Genomic DNA, 25,353 nt, shown 5'->3' with positions numbered 1-25,353 from the left:
TATACTGTATGGAGGGCTATGTGGGGCATTTATACTATCTGGGGGGGCTATGTGGGGCCATTATACTGTATGGAGGGCAATGTGGGGCCATTATACTGTATGGGGGGCTATGTGGGGCAATTATACTGTATGGAGGGCTATGTGGGGCCATTATACTATATGGGGGGCTATGTGGGGCCATTATACTGTATGGGGGGCTATGTTACTATATGGGGGGCCTTGTGGGGCCATTATACTGTATGGAGGTCTATGTTGGCCATTATACTGTATAGGGGGCTATGTGGGGCAATTATACTGTATGGAGGACTATATGGGGGGCTATGTGGGGCAATTATACTATATGGGGGGCTATGTGGGGCCATTATACTGTATGGAGGGCTATGTGGGGCCATTGTACTGTATGGGGGGCTATGTGGGGCCATTATACTGTATGGAGGGCTATGTGGGGCCATTATACTATATGGGGGGCTATGTGGGGCAATTATAATCTATGAAGGGCTATGTGAAAGTCTATTACATTGTATGGAAGCAATTACACAGAGTGAAGGTTAGCATGGAATTCATCAGTGTGCAGAGGGCTGTGTGGGGCCATTATACTGCTTGGAGTGCTAGCGGGGGTCATTATACAGTGTGGGGCCAATATGCTATAGGTAGGCCCATGCGACTGCATGGACGGCTGTGTGGGGTCATCATGCTTTGGTGGGGTGCAGTAGGGTCACTATACTGTGTGTGTGGAGGAACTCACTTTGGGGACATGATGCTGTGTTTGGGGGGCACTGCTGTAGGCATCATACTTTATGGGGGCAATGGAAAGGGAATTTTAGGCTTCAGCAAGAGAACCATTACTTTGTTAGGCCTGCATGTTTGTGAGCTGTGCTCTTCTGTAACCCCCACCCAATGTTATTTATTTTTTGTTGTTCCTGCTATGGGGCCCCATGATTTCTATGTCCGCCCCTGCCTGTAAGCGCTGCTCTGACCGGACGCATCACCCAGGCTCAGTACCCAGGCTCAGTACCCAGCCTCTTTACAGTGACCACAGCGTGCAGGTGACTGAGCGGAGCGGTGCACAGACCACGGAGCACATCTACGTCTCACGTCGCGTGCCCCTCCGAGGATGACGTCACATGTGTGGGAGGGACTCAGAGTCACGTGTCTCCAGCCCTACCGTCACGTGACACTCATGCCCCTCCCACCAGTGGTCCAAACACAAGATGGCGTGGGGAGGCAGCGGGAGACGCTGAGCACCGGGAGAGAGCCCGGCGGAGGTGAGAGCGCCCAACATGCCGGGGGAAAGGGCGTGGTCAGAGCACGGTCCGTTGTGTGAGGGGGAGAGGTGCAGGTGATTGTCCTCATATAGGAGGGAGGATGAGGCTGCGGATAACGGGACGGAGGCTGCTGACATCCATGACAGGACCCGCTCCCTCCCCCTGTATTATCCCTGTGACAGTTACTCTGACTACGGGGGGAGGGGGGGTCACAGCGCGATAGTCAGTCGTGACTTACGGTTGTCAGACATGTATCACGGGGTTTCTTAGTGACAGCAGTACGTGACGCGATGTGTAGCTGGGGCCCGGGGGGATAAATGAGTGGTGAGGGTCTGCTCCTCCCTGTGCTGGGTCTGCCGGCCCTCCAGTCTTGAAGTGTGACCAGCCGTTGTGTTCTTTCTTTGGGTGCCTGTTTGCGCTTTGCCAGCATTCTGTCAGCACTGTAGGTGCTGGGACTCCCCTCCTCACTTCCCAGCATGCACTGCTGCTGTCACTGGTGTCTTATTGTTCTCTGCTTTCCCACCTCTCTGTTATGACTTGATGTGATTGCTGGAGTAGGATTGCACTTGACAACAGGCAGCAAGTTAAAAGTGCTGTCCTCTCTGGCTGAAAGCGTGCAGTCGCCCTATGTGACAGTAGCCTGACCCTTACAACAAGCGCACTGCCAGTCACACGCCCACAGGTATGTGCTGGGCACACTTCTGGCCACTTGGATGTGGTGGGCATCGCTCCCGTCCCGTGTATAGAGTGAGGCCGATCACATCTACTAGCAGAGCGCTCCGGTGTCCTCTGTGAGAGACATCTCTGCCAGCGACTTGTCGCATCAGGCCGGATCCTTCTCGCCCCCACACTCGCTAGATGGTCGGCCAAGGTCGATTTTTATTTAATGTCTGCGGCTCAGTAGACAGAAGCAAGACCTCGACTGACTGGAACATTGCTGTGATGTTTTGTTTTTTTTCCAGGCAACATAATGAAGTGATTTGCAGATTAAATATATAATTTGATATAATAGACAATCAGATCAGGTTTTCTGAGAAGCCAGTGAGCACTTAACCGGAATGTTGGGCTCTTACACACTAAATGTAGATGTTAGAGCGATGCCAGTAACCTTACGACCTCACGCACCTGACCTGCGCTGGATTAATTGACTACTAGCCACCGCTGCAGTCTTGTCAGAAGTGTCTGATCTTTTAGACAAGGAGCACAGCACTTCCAACCTTTGCTATAGAGCTTGTAAGCGCTGCTCTGTAGAAGTCCCTTTCCATTGCTGCCTCTGCTTTCAGTATCGCAGAGCACAGCACACATTTGGGGCCAATGGTCACCTATGCGTGTGTGACCTCTCAGCCAGGAGAGCAGCACCCCTTCCCCCTAGCAATCGGGGAGGAAGCTGGGGAGAGGTGTCCTCCTGAAAAGCTCATGTGCAACAATTATTTTAAGAATATAACAAAAAGGAAGTCCTCAAATAACTGATGGCCTGTCTGTATATAGCCATGTGGCCGGCTTGGTTTTGAGCCTTCCAAACTGCTGTCTGTGTGCTAGTCATTGTGAGAAGTAGAGGTAAGGAGCGTGTATTAACCCGCGAGATGCCTGACAGCACTGTAACTCTGGTGCAGTCAGCCTGTCGGGGAAGTGGTGAATACTCCCCGGCCTCTGAACGCTGCCAGTAAGTATTATGTGCTCAGAGGGCACGAATGACAAAACCCTCCGAAATGTGACAGTACAGCGCAGCTAAGTGGGAGCCCTGTCAGAGTGTCTTATGGTAAAATGTAGGTGTGGGGTTGACATTTGATAGGTTCTTTGAGCACGTGCCTAAGGCCATTACTGGAAGATATGCTGCCTTCTTACAATATGTCACGAGTTTACGATGAATTACGTACTATGTCAGGGCCAGCCTGCTTCAATATTCAATAGTGGAGAAAAATATAAAGCAGTCAGCCTTCAGATATTTGCTTTCATATTCTCTGCAAACTAATGTTATTATTGAGTTAATAGAATCCTAGAATGTTAGTTGGAAGGGACCTCCAGGGTCGCCGTGTCCAGCCCCCCGGCGTTATATACAGCTAAGGATACGATCATTCCTATTTAACAGGATCTGATCGCGTTCATTTCTGTGGGGCTCAAACTGATGCCAAAGGGCTTTAGTCTCTGTTCACATCTGCGTTGTATATTTCATTGTCATAGTTGTGGAACATGAAACTAAGCAGCATTATCGGGTTCGCCTTGTGACCCTTACTTATGGTACCCAGTGGGCTCGGAGGCCATGTCCATAATGGTGTCTAACATTAATGTAGCACACTGTCCAACTTTATCCTGTATTTTTGACGACTAAGCCTCCAGAGCAGAATGGGGAGCACAGCCGCAGCACGTGGAGTAACCTTACGGAGGTACACCGGAATCCTCCTATAAGCCCTTGGGTGATTTATGCAGTGCTGATTTGTAAGAAAACCCATGGCTAACACAAGCTGAGCTGTAGTTTGATGTGCTGCAGATTAGTTAGCCCCATTCAATTAGGCCAATTCACGTTTGGCTACCTCCACGTGGGTTTCTGATTTCAGTAATGTTGCTTGTTCTTTTGGAAATGTGGTTTTTGAGTTCTCACCTTGAAGAATGGCACAGGTTTCACGTGGATTAATTTACAGAATTCGTATTCCAGTGTTTTGAAGAATTCCCAAAACCTTCATTTTTGTTAAAGTTCAGTTCATATAATCTCCAAATCGATAGTTGCAACTTTTGTACACTATTCATCAGAAAAAAAACATGCCTCCTTTTAAACTTGGAGCTGTAGTAAATGTTCCACACATTTCTATGGGCATTTCAACATTTATGGTCCGAGTACAGACCTCAGTGTCTGAATGGCCAGAGATCTCCTGACCCGAACGTAGCAGCCTTATAGGACATACAGGGGTTGGACAACATAATGGAAACACCTGGAAACATCAACAAAAGTTAGTTTAATATGGTGTAGGTCCACCTTTTGCGGCGATTACAGCCTCAGTTCTCCGAGGTATGGATTCATACAATGTGTGACTTGTTTCCAAAGGAATTGTAGCCCATTCTTCAGTCAAAACACCCTCCAGTTCTTTGAGCGACGATGGCGGCAGAAATCGACGTGTAACTTGAATCTCTAAAATCGACCATAAATGCTCAATAATGTTGAGGTCTGGGGATTGTGGGGGCCAGATGAGAAGCTCAACTTCATTACAATGTTCCTCGTGCCATGCTTGAACGATTCTAGCTGTATGAATTGGTGCATTATAATCCTGAAAGATGGCGTTCCCATCCGGGAACAGTGCTTGAACCATAGGATGCACTTGGTCGCCCAAAATGCCTAAATAATCTCTGCTGTTAATTCTTCCATGAAGGGATATCATTGGCCCGGCGGATCTCCACGAAATAGCACCCCAGATCATCACAGAACCTCCACCATGTTTTACGGTTGGGAGAAGGCAGTCTGGATGGAATGCTTCTTTCGGCTGTCTCCAAATGTACACTCGGCCGGAGGTCGGAAATAGGGTAAACGAAGATTCGTCTGAGAATATCACATGTTTCCACTGCTCGAGGGACCAATTCTGGAGGTTTCTACACCACTCTAAACGCTTGGAAACATTTGTCATTCAGAGCAGCGGTTTTCGAATTGCAGCTCTTCCGTGGAATCCAGATTTGTGCAGCTCCTGACGAACAGTTTTTGTGGAAACTGGGTTCTGTAGGTGTTCATTGAGCTCAGCAGTGATTTTCAGAGCCGTGGTCATGCGATCCTCTCACAACTCGCTTTAGAGTCTGACGGTCTCTCTCAGTCAACTTCGATTTTCGTCTGGATCTGTTCTTTGCTGCGGACGTTTTACCTTCTCTTTCAAATGCAGTCATTACTTTGGAGACAGTACCTCTTGACACGCCAAGCATTCGGGCACTTTCTAGCGCCTGCCATACGAGCACCAACAATTTGGCCTCTTTGAAAATCCGAGAGGTCTGCCATTGGTATCAGGTTCTCATCAATGTTCTTACAATTCTGCAAAACAAACAGTTAATTTACATACACATAACACAAATAATCAACTACAAAACATTACCATATGTCACGGTTTGCATGTTTATAACATGTTCGAAGATTATGATGCCAAAACGTTAGGTGTTTCCATTATTTTGTCCAACCCCTGTATATGACGCTATTAAGTTCGGGTGAGAAGATATGTGGTTGGTCCATACTTGGACCATGAATGTCAGAAGTGTGGCATGCCATGGTCTTTTTGTGTGGTGTCCAGCTGCAGTACGAGTATAGGTAAAGCATATAACAGCCAAGTGGGCACACGGCAAATATTCTCCGCTCTTCTATTGTTGTTTTGTGATTTCTACTGTGCAGTCGATCTTAGTAGAGCCTGGACTGTAGGTGACTTCTGTTCAGTCGTCATCTTTGAAAAGTGACTGTCCCGTCATGACAGATTTGGGTTAAAGTTGCTCTTTTGAATCTGATTCCTTTCATATGTAATTTATTAAATGGGGAAAAGTGCCAGCTATGCTACTGGAAAATTACAGTGTATTAATTCCCGGTCCCTTTAATCCGCTCAGTGATGAATAGTAGTAGAAGGGACATGGAAAACTTTGGAGCAGAGTTTTATAGGTGTTCTCCGAACTTTAGTGATATGACAATCTCGCTAATGCCTTGTTCACTTTCGTATATAGCTATGTTAATGCTTCTATTCAAATTCATAGGGCTTTTGACATACAGAGGTTTTATGTAACGACTGGTGGCATGCTCCGTCGAATGTATGGTAGCATTCTCCTCTAGAAGTATTACTGTTCACTATATTACAAATCATTGTTTTCTAATGGGGTAAGCTTGGCTCCATACACCTTGTCAAAGCAGGTATACTAGGACCCGGAGACTGTACAGCTGCAAACAGTGATGGTTCCTATTGAATGACAAGAAACAGAGCTTGAAAACTTTTTGGAATTGCTGTATTGAAAAAACGAAATACGTTTTCTTTATACAAAACATAGCATTTACTTAATTGAACTGGAATATCCCTTTAATGTTATTACATACTCAGCACCCAAACATTTAGTTAAAAGGAACCTGTCATCAGTGTTGTGCATAATAACCTACAGACAGTGTCAGGTCAGCGCCGTTAAACTGAATAAAATGATACCTTTGACGAAATCCATCATGTGCTTCTTTTTTAATCCTTATTTTTAGATTTTAGTTAATGATATGCTCGTGTCCTAAGGCGGGGGTTCATGTATCTGGTGCTCTGATTATATATTCATAATGCTGACTGGTCACTGCTCCATAATGAATATACTAATGTGTGTATTTGAAAAAAAAGCCATGTCACTTCATCAAAAAGTGCGCAGGCGCCGCCAATCACTTGTCAGTTGGTGCCTATAGTGACGAGCGAGTGTGCACGTTACTCAAGTTTTCCGAGCATGCTTGGGTGTTCTCGTAAGTGATGTCTGAATCCCTCCAGCTGCATAATTTGTAGCTGCTAGACAACCTGAATACATGTGAGGATTGCCTGTTTGTTAGGGAATCCCCACATGTATTCAGGCTGTCTAGCAGCCGCAAATCATGAAGCTACAGGGACTCAGACATAATTTACGAGCACGCCCAAGATACTCGGAAAACACCCGAGCATGCTCGGAAAACTTGAGTAACGAGCACACTCGCTCATCACTAAGTGCCTATTATCTTGCACTGTTGAAAAGAAACAAAAATCACCATCAAAATGACGCTGTCTTCATTAGCATCTATTGCGCAAGCACCTCTGCCTGCCCCTTGATGCTGCAGCCAAAAAAATTTACACTATAACAAAATGGCACCAGAGGTGGCGCATGCGCAGTAGCATCTGTCGGTACGCAATAGATGCTGATGCACAGGCGCAGCAGACGGTGCTATTTTGATGGTGATTTGTTTCTTTTCAACCTCTGCTCATTTCAGACAGGGCTCTTCAGAGCTTAGTTCTTGGGATTGGAGATTCTTTCAGCTGTCTGATTTCCCCCAGCCTTCATGAAGATATTCCCTGTCCACAAACCCTTTAACTGGTCTTAATAATGTCCCTTAAGGCTATGCTAATATTAATTATATGCTCTTCCTTATAATGAGTGTATTTCTGCTCTATACTGTGCCTGGAGTGGGACGTAGTTTGCAAAATGGCTCATGTATTGCCACTGGTCATGGATTCTAGAGGCTAATAATGACCCTGTAACTTGGCACACTGAGGGCCACTGCTCCATAGTGCTGAGCTTGCAGGGTCAGCATTTGATTCTCCTGTGTGCATGAGGCTTAATACTGAGTCCAGTGGATGTTTTCTCACGCACCAAAGGCTGCTCGGTGCAGGCTCTGAATGACACCCCACAAAAGGTCCATAGCAACATCAAAATCCAAAGTATCTGGGGCACTAATAGGCCTTTTACAAACCAAAATTACAAATTAAAAAAGCAGCTGCCATAGGAGGCCAGAAGCTGTAATACAGCGACCATCTGCATCAGGCCTGAGATCTAGGCTAGACATTTGAAAACCAGATACATTTCAGGTGAAGTGTTGTTCACATCAGTGTTTTCAGTATTTCTTTGCTTTCTACGCACATACTTTAACACACTTTAAAAAATGGCTAGCCCTTGAGGGTTATTTATCAGATTGAGCCTTGCAGAACTTTTTGGACCTCTGATCATGAGACAGAGCCACCCATTGCTCCTCACTGCATGACTTCTGAGATGTCCAGCCCATCCTAATAAAGAAGGGCTGCACCTCTGCTTGTTTTTTTTTCTTTTTTTTTTTTTTTTTTTTTTTCCTCAACAGTGGTGCCCGGGCCACCCAGTGTCCAGGAATTGCACAACCGCTCCAGTGATATAAATGGGTCCACGTTGCATTGTAACATTTGGATGGCCGATACCAGAGCCACTTTGGAGATACAACACTAAGCCTTCACTGTGTTCTGTTAGTTCCCAAGATTTGTGATAGTGACATCCTGACAATATGCCATCACAATGGGGCTGACACTTTTCAAACAACCACTAGAAAATGTGTTTCAGGATGACTAGTGATGCTGCTACATTTCTTTCTGAAGATAATGGCAAGAATAAAGATTTGTAACAGTCCTAGGTGGCAGATTGAGGAGGAGAGGTTCATTTCTTCTTCCCTGACTGATGTCACAGGTGAAATGTTTCTCACCTGTCATTGACAACATAAAAAAAAATTCAAGTTTGGTCATATGCTATAAGTGATGATGAAGGATCTCTGCCATTATCTGACGCCTCTGGTGAATGGAACATGTGATCACTGATCCCACACCATGATTCACTCTTCTTGATCTGTCCTGTCTCTTCACGGGAAGGGTTTCTCGCTGTGATTGTGAGGGAAAAATCCAGTGGAGAACCCACCAGGTGATGGAAAGTCCTCATGAAATAAAAGGTCCTGTCAGCTACCTGTCTTCTCAGAAACTGAAGTGATGTTTGAAACAGAAATCCTTGAGTATAGAAAATAAAGCCTGCATGTAAAAAAATTGGAAGCTCAGGGCAATTTTAGTTTCAGCTGGTGGTACACTAGAATGCCTCAATGTCACGGCGGTTACCCGCATACCTCCTCTGCGTACCCTACTCGCCACGGTCACTGGCTGGACTGCTTATCTTGTCAGGCTGTCTCACTGTTTGCCTCTTGCAGCATTCCTCAGCACTTCTGCATCTTCTTACTATTTCCACCTGGCTATAGGGGGCGCTGCCAGTGTTTGCAGGAATTTAACCATGCAGTGTCATGCAGAGATTAGGTTCCCTGGCCTTATCCCTTACCAGAAGGGTATATTTGAATGATCCCCTCCCACCACTCCTTGCCTGAATGTTAGTTCATCTGCTAGTGTCCTTTTTTTGTATATTCACGTTATTGACCTGGCTTGTTTACCTGTCCTGGCTTACCTCTAGGCTCCTGACCTTGGCTACGTGTATCCAACTTGTGCTGCCTGCTCTGACCTTGGATTGCCTGACCACAGCTTTGCTTTCGCCCTCCTGTACCTCGTACTTGTGTCTCTGACCCTCCGGTCAGCTGTTACAGTCACAGGGACTGCCCTGGAGTAGTACCTTCTGGTGGCCAAGCCTATCCTCACTATCAGAGGCTCTAGTGCAGGGTTCCCCAACTCCAGTCCTCAATGCCCACCAACAGATCATGTTTTCAGGATTTCCTTAGGTATTGCTCAGTTGATAATTGCTTCACCTGTGCAATACAAAGGAAATCCTGAAAACATGGCCTGTTGGTGGGCCTTGAGGACTGGAGTAGGGGAACCCTGCTCTAGTGAATATCTTAGTCATGCCTCTCCAGGGTAAGCCTGGCCTCCGCACCCACCAGCGTTGCGCTCGGCATGATGCCAGAATAGTGGCGCACAGAGTCCTAAAGATTCTGTATTGCAGAGCTGTAGACTTTTGACGGTCTGGCATGGGATCTTCAAAATAATCGAAATGTCATTGTGATTTTGAGCACATAGTGTTTCACCAAGACGAAACCCACATATCCGTGACTCTCTTATGGGGCCATCTCGTTCAGTAAGGTTTTTTTCTTCTGGAGAAGGCTTTCTTTTGCATTAAGGTAGCGAGAGAAAGGAAGAAAAATATTGCATGATGGCTACATATTTCTCTGCAAGCAATTCTTCTATATTTTTCTCATATGCAAAATTCTGACCTAGTTTCATCAGTGGTTTTGATCAGGTTTTCATCAGTCGTTAGTAAAAAGCTGGTACACTGACCATCTGTTTCATCAGTTTTTCTTGTATGGCTGTTTCTCAAGCTTCTACCTTGAGACAGTGAAAAACGGAACATTTTAAGTGTTGTCAGATTTTTTTTTTTTTTTTTTTGTATTTATCAATAGACTTGGAATGTCGAGTTTGATCTGTGATTTGGATTAATATTGGATAGGTCTCAAGAAAGATACACAGAGAACAGCCCCATAGGCCTTTAATATTTACAAGTTCTGACTGTGAAAAACCTAGAACTCGTGTGTGGAAAGTGGACATCTGAATGAGGCCTGTGGTAGACATGTCTGTAATATTTATAACCTTTCTCCTCTGTAAATCTCCGAACTAATCTCCCGTTATCTTCCCTCATGTAATCTCCGGTTCTCCCAAGACCTCCTTCTCTCCTCTACACTTGTTCGTTCCTCCAAGATTTCTCCCGAATATCCACCATCCTCTGGAATTTTGTACCCCAACACGTCCGATTATCCACTACATCGGGATCCTTCAGACGAAACCTGAAAACCCGTCTCTTCAAGAAGGCTTACAACCTGCAAAGACCCGCTGCCACCTCAACACCACCGGAGCTACTGCAACCCCCCGACCTGCTATCTCCTTCCCCACCATTCTGTAGAATGTAAGCCTGCAAGGGCAGGGCCCTCTACCCTCTGTACCAGTATAGTAGGTCTACTCTAAGTGATACTTGTATTTGTATGTAAGCCCTTCTCATGTACAGCACCATGGGATCAATGGTGCTCTATAAATAATGTGATGTAACTCGCCACGTATTTTTTTGCTTCCAGATTCTCTTTGAATGCGTGAGAACCTGTATGCCTCCTTTATGACATTGGATGAAGTGTGACCTCAGAGATATTTGTGGCTGTTGCCTTACAGAGGTGTACAGCACAGATGCGATATGGCAAAATGTACACGGCCTTAGAGATGGCATTTAAAGATGACCTTGACTTGTATTTTTTTAATTAAACAGGGCCACCTCCAATTGGCGCTGCTCCACTAATTCAGGAACAACTTTTTTCCTTTTTCTTCTGTGCCTGTCTATTCCAAAATACGGGTTACCCCCAGTAATAGATGCAAATGTTCCCATCAACCAACTGGACATATACCACAGCACACCTCTGAGCCCATTTTTGCTTTTTCTTCTCTGCCCTAGAAGTTTTGTGATATAGTCCCAGTTGATTGAACAGAAAATTTGCATAACTTTTACCGAGGTGCAAAAAAAACAAAAACTTCTAAAATGTATGAAGCAGCCTCAATTGCAGAAGGGATAGTTTGAAGAAGCACTCCTCCTCCTCCTCTGATCAAAGTTTTATCCTCTTACTATACTGCAGTCATCATATTATACAGTACTGTGTACTTACAATTGCCCATTTTGCCCTTTTACCCATCTAATTCTTCTCTTTTCTCTGCTCTATGTAGAAACAGGAAGTGTCTTGTGCCTGCAGAAATCATTCCCCTCTTCAACTCCTAACCCAGCTTTCATTGATGTTTTGAAGTGACTGATGACTCATACAGATAAAATTGACCTCCTGTTTCTACATTGAGCATAGACGGAGTCAGTCAGTTTTTAATAACGTGATGTCAGACTTAATGAAAAAGATGAATTAGCTGGGTAGAAGGGGAAAAATGAGTAATTCTAAGTACAAAAAGCTATATAATATAATGACTGCAATATATTAAGAGGATAAAAACTTTGATGGGAGGAGGAGTGCTTCTTTAAATTAAAGGATACAGTGAAAATGATGGAGCTGCTTGTGAGCCGCTGTTCCACTTATCACCATTCTTTTCTCTTGCAGCAGTTTTTGCCACATATCCCCCATAAGCTTTTGTGGATGCTATGACTTTCAATCACCCAGCAGTCATTTGCTCTCGTCAGGGTGTCTTGCCCTCGCCTGGTCAGGACCTTCCTGCTCTCTCTGTGAGCCGTCCATGACCGCCACTCGCCATTTGCAGTAATGAAATATTAAAAGAGAAAATAAAAGTGGAGTCCCGAGTGGCAGTGCTGGTTTCTGCCCGACCAGAGAACAATATAATTTTTTAGATTTTTAACCTGGAAATAGAAAAAAAAATAGATTATTCTTTATTTTATGATCACTTATTAGTAAAACACATTGTGCCTTTACAGCACCAGTCTTAGGGGCCAAATCTTTTGAATAAAGTAAATCCCAGTGATATTTCACATTTAATATCCTAGAGAAAGAACACAAAATGTAAGTGCTAATGCGTCCTAGTAATTACGTCTCCGATTCTTGCCAAGTGTCCTTGTATTGTTTCACCATGTTCAGCAGAGATTGAACTTTCTTTATAAATGTCACATTCATAGCGTCAGACCAAGTTCCCACTGGCAGCAATTTCTTAATGATGATAACCACTGAATATTCAGACTTCAGTTCACTTTCCAGCTCCTATAATAGGTTTATAGTCTCCACATGTATGTATGTATGTATGTATGTATGTATGTATGTATAGGATTTAAGATAACGGTGTGCATAGACCCCCGTGTAATGGGGGCCTCTCCCAGTCTGTAGGGTCCACACATAGGCCTGCAATATGGAATGGATCCTAGCACAAAGGAGAAAAGTTTCCTTATGAATGACATTTATCTCCCACACCCGGAAAGCGGATCTCCCAAATCTAATGTGAAGACCGCCTTACATGCTACATACAGTAGACCCTGCGCCTGATGGGAAGGGTAGGCCCAATACTTAGCCTCATGTGGACAAGCATATACGGTATATACTCGTGTATAAGCCGACCCCCCCCTTAATTTTGCCACAAAAAACTAGGAAAACTTATTGACTCACGTATTAGCCTAGGGTGGAAAATGCAGCAGCTACTGGTAAATTTCAAAAATAAAAATAGATGCCAATAAAAGTAAAATTGAGACATCAGTAGGTTAAATGTTTTTGAATATCCATATTGAATCAGGAGCCCCATATAATGCTCCATACAGTTCATGATGGCCCCATAAGATGCTCCATACAAAATACACCCCATATAATGCTGCACAAAGGTTAATAATGCCCCCATAAGATGCACCATAGAATAATATGCCCCATATAATGCTCCATAAAGGTTATGGCCCCATAAGATGCTCCATAGATTATGCGCATATTCATGAGTTTAATGAGCGGTACCACGTGATCGCTGAAGGCAGGAAGGGAGACCGTGGAGAAGCCGGGAGGCTGCAGAGACCGCGCCGGGGGGGTAAGTATGATATCTGACACTCCTGCTCCCCCCCGCCGACCCCCAGGTATATGACTCGTGTATAAGCCGAGAGGGGGACTTTCAGCCTAAAGAAATGGGCTGAAAATCTCGGCTTATACACGAGTATGTACGGTATGCGGGGTCTATACGATGCCTCAGGAAGATGGATCCTAGAGGCTTCATTACTAGATTATGGCTACGGAGATCTCCAGCAGATCTTAATATTAGGCAGAAAAACTTAAAGGGTTATATAGGCAGTCTGATATGAATTTCCAAAGTAAGTACACTTGCTCTATCAGGACTGAGAGATCTGTTTACAGAGGATTTCCATCAATAAATGTTTTATCCACTTTGGCTTGCTGTAGAGAAAATCCTCCCCTGCCTCACTGCCAGCTCGGCTCCTGACATTAGCGGTCTGCAGCAGTGACATCACGACTACAGCGCATGTGTACACTGCAGCCAATCGCTGCGCTCGGAAGTGATACCGACACGTGACCACTGAGCCCATTGATCGGCTGCAGCGGACACATCTGCTGTAGCTGTGGTGTCAATGCAGCTGTCCTCAGTGTTGCTCGGCTGCTGATGTGTCCACAACTTCTGAATGACCGGAAGTCTGGGGTCACGTTCACAAGTTCTCCGAGTAAGTCTGAGCCTTGTTCTAGCCTCGCTCTGGCTCTCATAGACTTGAATCGAGTTATGACTTCCGGATGGTCCAGGAAATACGGGAGCGATCTGGCAAGTGACTTCCTGCAGAAGACCAACCGGTGTAGCACTGAGAACAGAGGAAGATGGCGGCTGGTAAGTATGGGACAAGGTCAGGGAACTTACATGAGTGATACTGCTCTGGCTCTGAAATAAAAAAAGAAACGTGGGAGTGGTGCGTTAAATCTCCCTTAGCTCCTGCACTGTTGGTTCCACACCCTGCTGCGGTTTGGGTTTATACTGCTTCATGCTAATGTGATATTGTGACATGTGACCTCCATAGCCAATCACTGGCCACAGCTGTGGTCATTATGTATATCATGTGATCAGTGCGGGCAGTGATTGGCTACTGTTATCTTGTGTTGGTTCAGCATAACTTCACCGCTATAATGTGAACAGAGACTTGCAGGGGATTCATGGGGGAAGTCAGCCGGATCTGGAGCAGCTTTGATCTTTAAATGTTTATTCATAACTCGATTTTTGCCGATTAGGTGGGTGTCCCGACCTGGTCTGAAAGCATCCAATCAGGACTGACATTATCATTGTTTAGGGACATGACGCTTTAATACAAGGAATTGTAGCCGCCCCATTGTCAAGTTATTCACCAACAGAACAACCCAGAGTTATAAGAAAAGATGCCGCAGAATTGTTAATGATCAAGAAGATAAGTATTTACTAAAACTGACGTGTCCGGAGAGGTCCCAAGGGGCAGATAGTGTTTGTGCGGGGTGCGGATAACACTTGTGCTGTATAGGACATAGGAAAGGCGTGACGTGCAGTCGGAAGACAGCGCTCGGAGCAGAGGACAAGGACATTAAATTATGGCGCCCCTGTTTATAAAGTCTTTGACTTCTGCGAGATCTCCCCTCAGGGACCATATCAAAACCTAGTGTGGGTGACACTAAATCACTCTACTGTTCACGGTTATTTATGAAAAAGTATTAAAGCCTTTAATGACGGATCGTATATATATATATATGGGTGGTTCATTTCTGAGTGCGGCCACGCTACAGGCCTGGGCGCACAGTACGCGAGTGCGGCCACGCTACAGGCCTGGGCGCACAGTACGCGAGTGCGGCCACGCTACAGGCCTGGGCGCACAGTACGCGAGTGCGGCCACGCTACAGGCCTGGGCGCACAGTACGCAAGCGCGGCCACGCTACAGGCCTGGGCGCACAGTACGAGAGTGTGGTGACACTTTTGACCTGGGCTTCACAGCTTCTCTTGATATCAACGAGGCCTCTTGTACCAATATGAGACACTGTTTCAGCCAGGGCTGTGGAGTCGGTAAGCCAAACCTCCGACTCCTCAATTTCCATGACTCCGACTCTACCAAAATGGGCTCTGACTCCACAGCCCTGGTTTCAGCACATTGGAGATTTATCTGGCAGCTCAGGTATTGCTGACGGATTATACATGTTATACATTCCATACTCACAATGTGCATTCATTAGCGCCGTTAATACCATCTATATATTGGGAACTTGTCCAGCATCAGCTCATTGTTTCTTCCAATCACATCAGAATGGTTAAAGTCTTATTCACACATGGAAGATTCATTGCAGAAATTTCTGCAAACATTGCATTTGTGAACAACCACTTACGAATTTGGTCATAAATCATTAAAGTGATTGTCCGACTCCCTCCTTGGGATAAGTCATCCATATGAGGTTGTTGGGAGTCAGAGTGCCGGGATACCGGGCCCACCGATCAGCTGCCGGAAGTAAACCATGAGCAGAGCCAGCCCAGCCCTATTCGCTGTGTAGCGGCTATTGCTGAGAAATGCTGATCAGCTCCTAATCAGTTTAGTGGGAGACGTGGCCAGTTTCACATTTATAAGAGGTCGGTGAGAGTACTACCGATCTGATCCTTAGGATAGCTGATCAAAATTATAAGCATCGACAACCCCCATAATTGGTGTCTGGCATTATGTACTTGGACAGAATCGATAGACATGTAAATGATGTGGGAATGGAAAGAAATTTTTCAAAAAGTCTTACATTTCTTTAGATTAGAGTATGATCGCTACACTTAAGCAACTTGGCTGCTATCTGTGAGGTTATTAATAGCTCGCTGAGGAATGTTCTGCCACACTGGATACATTTGGTTACACTAATTATCAAGATCCGCTGCTGGCAGCTGCCCCTGGAATTGTCAAACATGCTACTATGACCTATAGCTTCTCTGTGCTTGACACCAGTCAAGCACATCAGGGATGTCATCGGTTAGCAATTGCCAAGGGAGCTGCCAGCACCCGATCTTGATTGCTCACCTGCATTCAGCATGGGTAGACAGCCATTAATAAAATCAGTGATAGCAGCCAAGGCGTGTAAGTGCCGGGATTGCTGCACGTGGCGCTCCTGCTCAATGCTGAATAAATAAAGATGTTTTGAAAATTTTCCATCATATGCATGTCATTAACATGTCTTTCAATTTTGTGATTTCCATAGCTCCCATGACTTTTCCTTCTTGGTGTTGTAGTTTCAATGTAGAGGAGTGTATTTGTGTAGTCTCACCAAAGGTGAGCAGAGGCGCTGATGTTTGTACTAATGGTTCAGCGTGTGTTGTCAGACTTTATTTGTAGAGGTCGTATCCCTCTCACTTACTGAACTTCACCCTTTTTTTTTTTTTTTTTTTTTTTTTAACTTGCTTGTTCTTCCTATACTTGCATTGGCAGATTTGGTTGGTTTGGGATTTCTCTCGGATTTCGGTGTCCAGGTAGGGCTGTTGTATTTGGATTTAACCTGTTCTACTGGCTGTGAGGTTGGATGAGATTTAGTGATCTGACTGCATTGGAGTCTATACTTTTATTCTTATAATATATTGGATTATTCTTTTGTCTGCAGCACAGATACTAATGATTCAGAGAAGTTTATTCATCCATGCTCTCTACATAATCCATACAGGCGGCTTTGTATGTGTGGGATACATATGTAGTGCTGTGTGGATGACGCCACATACCGTATTTTTCGGATTATAAGACGCACTTTTTTCCCCAAAAAATTTTTTGGGGAAAATGGGGGTGCGTGTTATAATGCGGATGTACCTTACCGGCCGCAGGCTGGGATGAGGGGGTGTTCGGATGTGCGGTGCGGTGCACCACTGCGGGTTTTCGGTGCTGTGGGGCTCTGCTGACATCTTGTGAAAGCCCAGAGCCCCCACAGTTTCCTATGCGGTGGACTGGATTCCAGGAAAATGGCTGCCGGCCGGGGGCGGCGCATGCACAGATGAAGATCTCGGGAGATGAGATCTCAGCACTGAGATCTCATCTCCCGAGATTTTGATGCCGAGATTTCCATCTGCACATGCGCTGCCCCCGTCCGGCAGACATTTTCCTGGAATCCAGTCCATCGCATAGGAAACAATTTAACTGTAGGGGCTCTAGGCTTTCACAAGATGTCGTCACCGAACATCCACAGTGTGCGCCGCATATCTGAACACCCCCTCATCCCAGCCTGTAGCAACGCTCCACTCTTGCCTCCTCCAGCAGCGACCCTGGGACCCCGCTTCACCGCAGCCACCACCCCCAGTAATCAATAAGATGCATGGATTATAAGAAGAACCACCATTTTATTTAAAAAAAAAAAAAAAAAGTTTTTTTCATATTCTCAAAATTTGGGGTGCGTCTTATAATCCGCAAACGGTACATTTGTGTGAAATAGTATTTGCCCCGTTCCTGATTTACTAGTCTTTTGCATGTTTGATATACTTACATTTGTTTGGTAATCTGAAACATTAAAATATTAGACAAAGGTAACACAATTAAACACAAAATGCGTTTTTTAAATGAAGGTCTTTTATTATTAAGGGAAAAATAAATCGAAACCTACAGGGCCCTGTGTAAAAAAGTGATTGCCCCCTAAACATAACTGGTTGGGCCACCCTAAGCAACAACAACTGCAATTAATCGTTTGCGATAGCTGGAAAAGAGTCTTTTACAACAGTCTGGATGAATTTTGGCCCACTCATCATTGAAGAATTGTTGTAATTCAGCCACATTGGAGGGTTTCCTTTTTAAGGTCATGGCACAGCATCTCAGTCGGATTAAGGTCAGGACTTTGACTAGGCCACTCCAAAGTCATGACTTTGTTTTTCTTAAGCCATTCGGAGGTGGACTTGTTGTTGTGTTTTGGATTAATTTCCTGCTGCATAACCCAAGTGCGCTTCAGCTTGAGGTCACAAACAGATGGGCGGACATTGTCCTTCAGGATTTTTTTGGTAAACAGCAGAATTCATGGTTTCATTTACCACAGCAAGTCTTCCAGGTCCTGAAGCAGCAAAACAGCCCAAGGCCATCACGCTACAACCACCATATTCTACTTTTGGTATAATGTTCTTTTTCTGAAATGCTGTGTTTCTTCTACACCAGATGTAATAGGACATATACCTTCCAAAAAGTTCAACTTTTGTCTTGTCAATCCACACCGTATTCTCCCAATATTCTTGGGGATCATCAAGATGTTTCCTTTCAAAACTGAAACGAGCCTTTTTGTTATTGCTCGGCAGTGATTTTCATCTTGGAACACTCTAATGCAGGCTCTTTTTGTCCAGTCTCTTTCTTATGCTGGAGTCATGAACACTGACCTTTGCTGAGGCAAGTGAGTCCTGCAGTTCTTTAGCTATTGTTGTGTTTTTTTATGACATCTTGGATAAGTTGTTGCTGCACTCTTGAGGTAATATTGATCTGCCAGCCACTCCTGGTAAGGTTCACCACTGTTCCATGTTTTCGCCGTTTGTGGCTAATGGTTCTCACTGTGGTTCACTGGAGTCCCAAAGCTTGAGAAATCTACTATATATTAGTCTAATTCTATCTGTCTGTAACGTAAATCCCGCGGCGCTGATTGGTCCCAGCCGGCCGCGACCAATCAGCGCATTCGAACGATGCACGCCTCTGTCGGGAGATCTGCGGGACGGAGAATCGGGCCACCATCTAGTTGCTTTATAACCTTTTCCAGACTGATGGATCTTATTTACTTCATTTCTCTTTTGTTCCAGAATTTATTTGGATCGAGGCATGATGTCTAGCTTTTGCGTATGTTTTGGTCTACTTCACTTTGTCAGGCAGATCCTATTTAAGTGATGTCTTGATTGAGAACAGGTGTGGCAGTAAGCAGGCCTGGATGTGGCTAGGGAATTTGAACTCCACTTCTCAAAGATGTGATAAACCACAGTTAAAGTTTTAAGAAGGGGAGGGGGGCAAATGCTTTTTCACACAGGGCCCTATAGGTTTCTATTTCCCTTAGTAATAAAGACCTTCATGGAAAAAACTGCATTTTGTGATTACTTCTGTTATCTTTGTCTAATATTTAAATTTGTTTGGTGATCTGAAACATGAAAAAGAATATCAAACCAGGAAGGGGGCAAACACTTTTTCACATAACTAATATGTAAGGTCTGCACATTAGTAGTGAGCACTGGCTATATTTTACCAGAAAACTAAAATGTGACACAATCTGTACTGTTTTAACCATTTAGTGGCCTCATCAACTAATTTTAATACAGCATTAAATAGCAACATCAATAAGTGATGTTATCTTGTTACTGCCCCATTTAGGGGTTTTGCATCAAGAAACCTTTCTATTTGTTAGATTCCAACATCTGTGTCTATTTTGACATTTACCATATGTAAAACAAACTTTTCCTCTTGCTTGTCGTCCGTTTTGCCACTTTTTTTGCATTCTTGTTACTTCCGATTTTATAAATTGAAAGAGAATGATCTTTTTTTGTCCATTAAAGGGGATCTGTCAGCCCATTTTTGGACTATCAGCTGCGGTCACCGCCATCTGGGGCTTATCTACAGCATTCTGTAATGCTGTAGATAAGCCTCTGATGTAACCTGAAAGATAAGAAAAAAGAGTTAGATTATACTCACCCCGGCGTTCGGTCCGGTCCGATGGGTGTCGCCGTCCGATCCGGCGCCTCCCATCTTCTTACGATGTCCTCCTCCTTGCTTCTCCCTCGGCTCCTGTGCAGGCATACTTTCTCTGCCCAATTGAGGGCAGAGCAGAGTACTGCAGTGCGCCGGAGCTCTCTGACCTTTCCCGACGCCTGCGCACTGTAGTAATTTACTCTGCCCTCAACAGGGCAGAGAAAGTACGCGTGCGCAGGAGCCGAGGGAGAAGCAAGAAGGAGGACGGCATCGTATGAAGATGGGAGGCGCCGGACCGCGGCGTCTTCCAGGAAGACAATGCGCAGTGCGCCCGCCGAGATCTGCTGGCCGGCAACAATAGGAAATTTTTCCTATTGGTTCATTTTGATCACTGTGATAGACCCTATCATAGTGATCAAAATTAAAAAATAGTAAATCAAACCCCCCTTTATCACCCCCTTAGTTAGGTAAAAATAATAAAATAAAAAGAATTTATTTATTTCCATTTTTCCGTTAGGGTTGAGCTAAGGGTTAGGCCGGGATCACACATGTGAGAAACTCGGACAAGTCTTGCATCTTAATACCCAGCGCTGCAACCTGCACTCAGGAGTGGAGCGTGCGGCTGCATAGAAATACATGCAGCCACACGCTCCGCTCCCGGTATTAAGATGCGAGACTCGTCCGAGTTTCGCACATGTGTGATCCCGGCCTTAGGGTTGAGCAAAGGGTTGGGGTGTGTTGAGATTAGGGGTTGAGGTGTGTTGGGGGGTCTCCAAGCACACTATCAGGGGGTCTCCAAATGCGACATCACATCGTCATTGATTCCAGCCAATTTTGTGTTCAAATAGTCAAATGGTGCTCCCTCCCTTCTGAGCCCCTGCCATGTGCCCAAACAGTGGCTTTCCTCCACATATCGGGTATCGGCGTACTCAGGAGAAATTGCACAACAACAAATTTTTTGGTCCACTTTCTCCTGGTACCCTTGGGAAAATAAAAAAAAAAAAAGGTTCTATAGTAAATTTTTTGTGAAAAAAGTAAAATGTTCATTTTTTTCCTTCCACATTTCTTTAGTTCTCGTGAAGCACCTGAAGGGTTAATAAACTTATTGAATGTGGTTTTGAGCACCTTGAGGGGTGCAGTTTTTAGAATGGTGTCACTTTTGGGTATTTTCTGTTATATTGACCCCCCCAAACTCACTTTAAATGTGATGTGGTCCCTAAAAAAAATGGTTTTGTAAATTTTGTTGGAAAAATGAGAAATCGCTGGTCATCTTTTAACCCTTATAACGGCCTAACAACAAAAAAATTGTTTCCAAAATTGTGCTGATGTAAAGTAGACATGTGGGAAATGTTATTTATTAACTATTTTGTGTGACAGCACTCTCTGATTTAAGGGTGCAAAAATTAAAAGTTTGAAAATTCCAAAATATTCAAGCTTTTTACCGAATTTCCATTTTTTTCATAGATAAACGCAAGTCATATTGAATAAATTTTACCACTAACATGAAGTACAATATGTCACGAAAAAACATTCTCAGAATCAGTGGGATCCATTGCAGCGTTCCAGAGCTATAACCTCTTAAAGTGACAGTGGTCAGAATGGTAAAAATTGGCCCGGTCATTAAGCTGCAAATTGGCTCTGTCACTAAAGGGTTGCAGTGGTTGTATGGATTGGTGAAACTTTATGTAGGGTCCATGTGCTGTTTCCATACAGATGTGTGAATGGTGGCTTAAAAACTCGTACCCAACTAATTGAGGTTGACTAAGGGTGTGTGCACACACTGCAGATTATGCTGCAGATTTTGCCCTGCGGATCCGCAGCAGAATCTGCTGCGTTGTACAGTACCATTATAACCTATGGAGACCGCAGTGCACACGGTGCGGAATTCTCCACGCGTTTTTTGCTGCGGTTTCTAATCGCAGAAAGAATTGACATGTCATTCATTTCTGTGGATTCCGCTGCGGTTTGCTATCTCCTCCATTGTAGAGGTGATACAGGAGACCTGCGGATTTTGCAAAATCCGCGCGAAACAATCCGCAGACCAATCCGCAGCGTGTGCACATAGCCTAATTCGTTTAGGTCAGATGGCTGTATAAATCTGACTGAGATAGGAGCGCCGTGCATGGACTGGCCAGCTGGTCTCCCGAGCAGTGGCTGACAGCTGCATAGAAATGCTTGGATCTGGAGAACTGCCAGCCAGTCCGTGCACTATTGTCCGATTTTATACAGCTGTCGACTGTGCCCTAACTTGGAGCCCATTACTCTGGATTGATGGTGGTCAGATCCCCAGCGATCAATAAAAATTGTCCCTATATCCTTTGGATAGGGGATAGTGTAATATTTTGGGAATAGTTTTTAAAATGGATCCCAAGTTTATCACTGTTAATCCAATTGTCTTAGGTAGTAAGTAACGAAGACTGTTATGTTATGGAAATGCCAGGCAAGTAATTTTCTATTATGTCCATCCATCCTTTCCGTTGTGCCATGATTTAGCTGTGTAATGTATATCGTATCAGGGTGAGCGGTTGCTGTTATTATAGATGTCTGCCATGTTTTGCCACAAGGGGATTAAGATTGCTAAAGGAACCATAATCACCAGCTCTTTTCATGAATGGACAAAATCCTTCCGTTTACATCTTTCTAGGACATCCCGGGTCAGGAACCTCTGCCCTCTGTAACCTCTGGAATATCTTTCTATGGGATGCTGCATGCGGCCATGAAAAGGTCTATTGTCCGCTGTTACTGCCATCATCAGTGCAGAGATGTGGGCACACAAACTGGTTACGTGGCCGGTCGGCCAGATACAAAGTCGTCATGTTATAGTAGAGAGAGATTTTTTTAGGGTGTTACTTCCAATCCGTGTTTTGTGTTTCGCCACCTGAGTGGTCTGACTGTCCATGTGTACAGGGCCAGGCTGTGGTGCCGCTGTTATGTATTTATGACCAGGGCCGGTTCATTTTGTATTCCTAACGGTATATTGATATTGTATTTTCCCCCACACTTATCATAGGAGTCTAAAGCACTATACCGCCTCAATGGGCAGTTTTACAGTCGCACCAACGTGGATAGGAATTTTAAGATTCCTCAACATGTTTTGTGAGTATCTTTAATGCAGAAATTGGGGATTTTTTTTTTTTTTGGTTGTCGTATGGCAATTCATGTTCAGGTTCTATTTTGGAACTTCTCCATTGAGTTCAATAAGGAAGTAAAAATCTGCAATAAAGCTAATTTTTCATAGATATTTTTTTGAGTCTGCAATAATGCAAAAAAAATTTTTTTTTTTTGTTGCCAGCAGTGTATTCGTGCATTTCGCTGTGCAGCCCATTCTCCTGCGTTGATGGTCGTCACATGTGACCACTGCAGCCAAACAGAGGTTGTCCAAAACGTTACCCCAGGGGGCCGGGATGCACCAGAACTGACATGGAAGCACTGCTTGGAGCAGCAGAAGATTATGTGCCTCTGCCTTTTGCTTGGGGATTTTTTTTTACATAAACTTAAAGGGATTATCTAGATACACATGATCGGTGGGCACAGCTTTTGTCTGGCAACTCTTTAGGCAATGATGGAGCAGTGGTGCAGCAAGAGCACTGACTCGCCATTTTAACCCCTTCATGACCCAGCCTATTTTGACCTTAATGACCAGGCCATTTTTTGCAATTCTGACCAGTGTCCCTTTATGATGTAATAACTCAGGAACGCTTCAGCACATCCTAGCGATTCTGAGATTGTTCGTGACATATTGGGCTTCATGTTAGTGGTAAATTTAGGCCGATAATTTTTGCGTTTATTTGTGAAAAAAACGGAAATTTGGCGAAAATGTTGAAAATGTCAAATTTTGAATTTTTATTCTGTTAAACCAGAGAGTTATGTGACACAAAGTAGTTAATAAATAACATTTCCCACATGTCTACTTTACATCAGCACAATTTTGGAAACAAAATTTTTTTTTTGTTAGGAAGTTATAAGGGTTAAAATTTAACCAGCAATTTCTCATTTTTACAAAACCATTTTCTTTAGGGACCACTTCACATTTTAAGTCACTTTGAGGGTTCTATATGGCAGAAAATACCCAAAAGTGACACCCCTCAAACTGCACCCCTCAAGCTACTCAAAACTACATTCTAGAAGATTATTAACCCTTCAGGTGCTTCACTAAAGCAACGTTGAAGGAAAAAATGGACATTTTAATTTTTCCAACAAAAATGTTCTTTTAGCATAAATTTTTTTTCGTTTTCACATGGGCAACAGGATAAAATGGATCCTAAAATTTGTTGGGCAATTTCTCCTGAGTACACTGATACCTCATATGTGGTCATAAACCACTGTTTGGGCGCACGGCAGGGCCCAGAAGGGAAGGAGCGCTATTTTGGAATGAAGACATTGATGGAATGTTCTGTGGGCGTCATGTTGCGTTTTCAGAGCCCCTGATGTGCCTAAACAGTAGAAACCCCCCACAAGCAGGGCTGTGGAGTCGGAGTCGTGGAGTCGGTGCTCATTTTGGTGGAGTTGGAGTCGGTATAAAATGGACCGACTCCGACTCCTAAAATATATAATAAATTGGGTACAGTAATTCAATGCAGGATGTGCTGAATATTTTTTCATAGGAGTTTGGGAAAGTTATGAAATGTCATATAAATGGCTGTTATATTCCTGATCTAAGGCTACATTCACACACAGCGTTTTTCCTGTGTTTTTTGAGGATACGTTTTTCAGCTGCAAAAGCTGATCATCTTTTTAAAAAACTGCATCGAAAGGTTTTTGAGCTCATAGATAATGTTTTCAATAGCAAAAGCAGATTAGAAATCTGCTCTATCTATCCATTTATCCATATCTGTCTATCCATATCGTATCTGTACCAAAAAGAATGAAAACCGGGTAGTACACCAATATATATTCTGTTCTATCTAAATATCTTGATTATTGGATCATAAAAATGATTAAATGTCTGAGGTTCACATTGTACTACAATAAATTTTTCACTTAAATATAAGCAATATGTGTGGGAGTCGTGGAGTTGGAGTTGGAGTCGGAGTCGCAGGTTTGGCTTACCGACTCCACAGCCCTGCCCACAAGTGACCCCATTTTGGAAACTAGAACCCCCAATGTGCTTATTTAGATGTGTAGTGAGCACTTTGAACCCCCAAGTGCTTTAGGCTGTGTGCCCACGTAGCGATTTTTAAGCGTTTTGCCGCGATTTTCGGCGTGAAAACGCTGCGAAAACGTTTAAAAATCCTGTACAGAACGCCCCCCATGCATTCCTATGGCATTCCGCACATGCTGTGCTAATGCTGCGCTTTTTTCCGCGGCGGATTCGCATCGCGGAAAAAAATCGCAGCATGCTCATTCTTTTGTGCGGAATCGCAAAGAATTGCCGCGATTCCTCACCCATAGGAATGCATGAGAATCGCTGACTACCCGCATGTGGGATTTTTTCTTTTTTTTACAGGGGTATGGTACCCAGGGCCTGGAGGACAGTCTCCTCTCCTCCACACCGTGGGTACCAACCGCACATGAGACGCTTAACTTCCCGCATGGTGGGCATCCCACCATGCGGGAAGTTAAGCGTCTCATGTGCGGTTGGTAC

General features: G+C 44.3%; 1 protein-coding gene across 4 annotated transcripts in view; it reads left to right on the top strand.

Moving 5' to 3' along the window:
- The window catches only part of DENND4A (DENN domain containing 4A), a 193,521-nt gene that overhangs the window by 28,415 nt on the left and 139,753 nt on the right, over positions 1–25,353 (top strand). Inside the window, exon 1 of one of the 4 annotated variants that reach the window (XM_073568880.1) lies at positions 1,080–1,265. The exons of 1 other annotated variant lie outside the window; for it this stretch is intronic. Coding sequence is in view for 1 of the 3 variants with exons in the window: in XM_073568878.1 (XP_073424979.1) it covers positions 1,281–1,339 (59 nt within the window). In the remaining 2 variants the exon portion in view is untranslated. 2 more of the 4 variants (XM_073568878.1, XM_073568881.1) reach the window with 2 other exon arrangements.

The sequence above is a fragment of the Dendrobates tinctorius genome, unplaced genomic scaffold (genome assembly GCF_039654945.1).
Source record: "Dendrobates tinctorius isolate UK_male_01 unplaced genomic scaffold, ASM3965494v1 ptg000022l, whole genome shotgun sequence".
NCBI classification, from domain to species: Eukaryota; Metazoa; Chordata; class Amphibia; order Anura; family Dendrobatidae; genus Dendrobates; species Dendrobates tinctorius.
The sequence above is the reverse complement of the archived record's forward strand: the minus strand, read 5'-3'. Positions and strand labels throughout refer to the sequence as shown.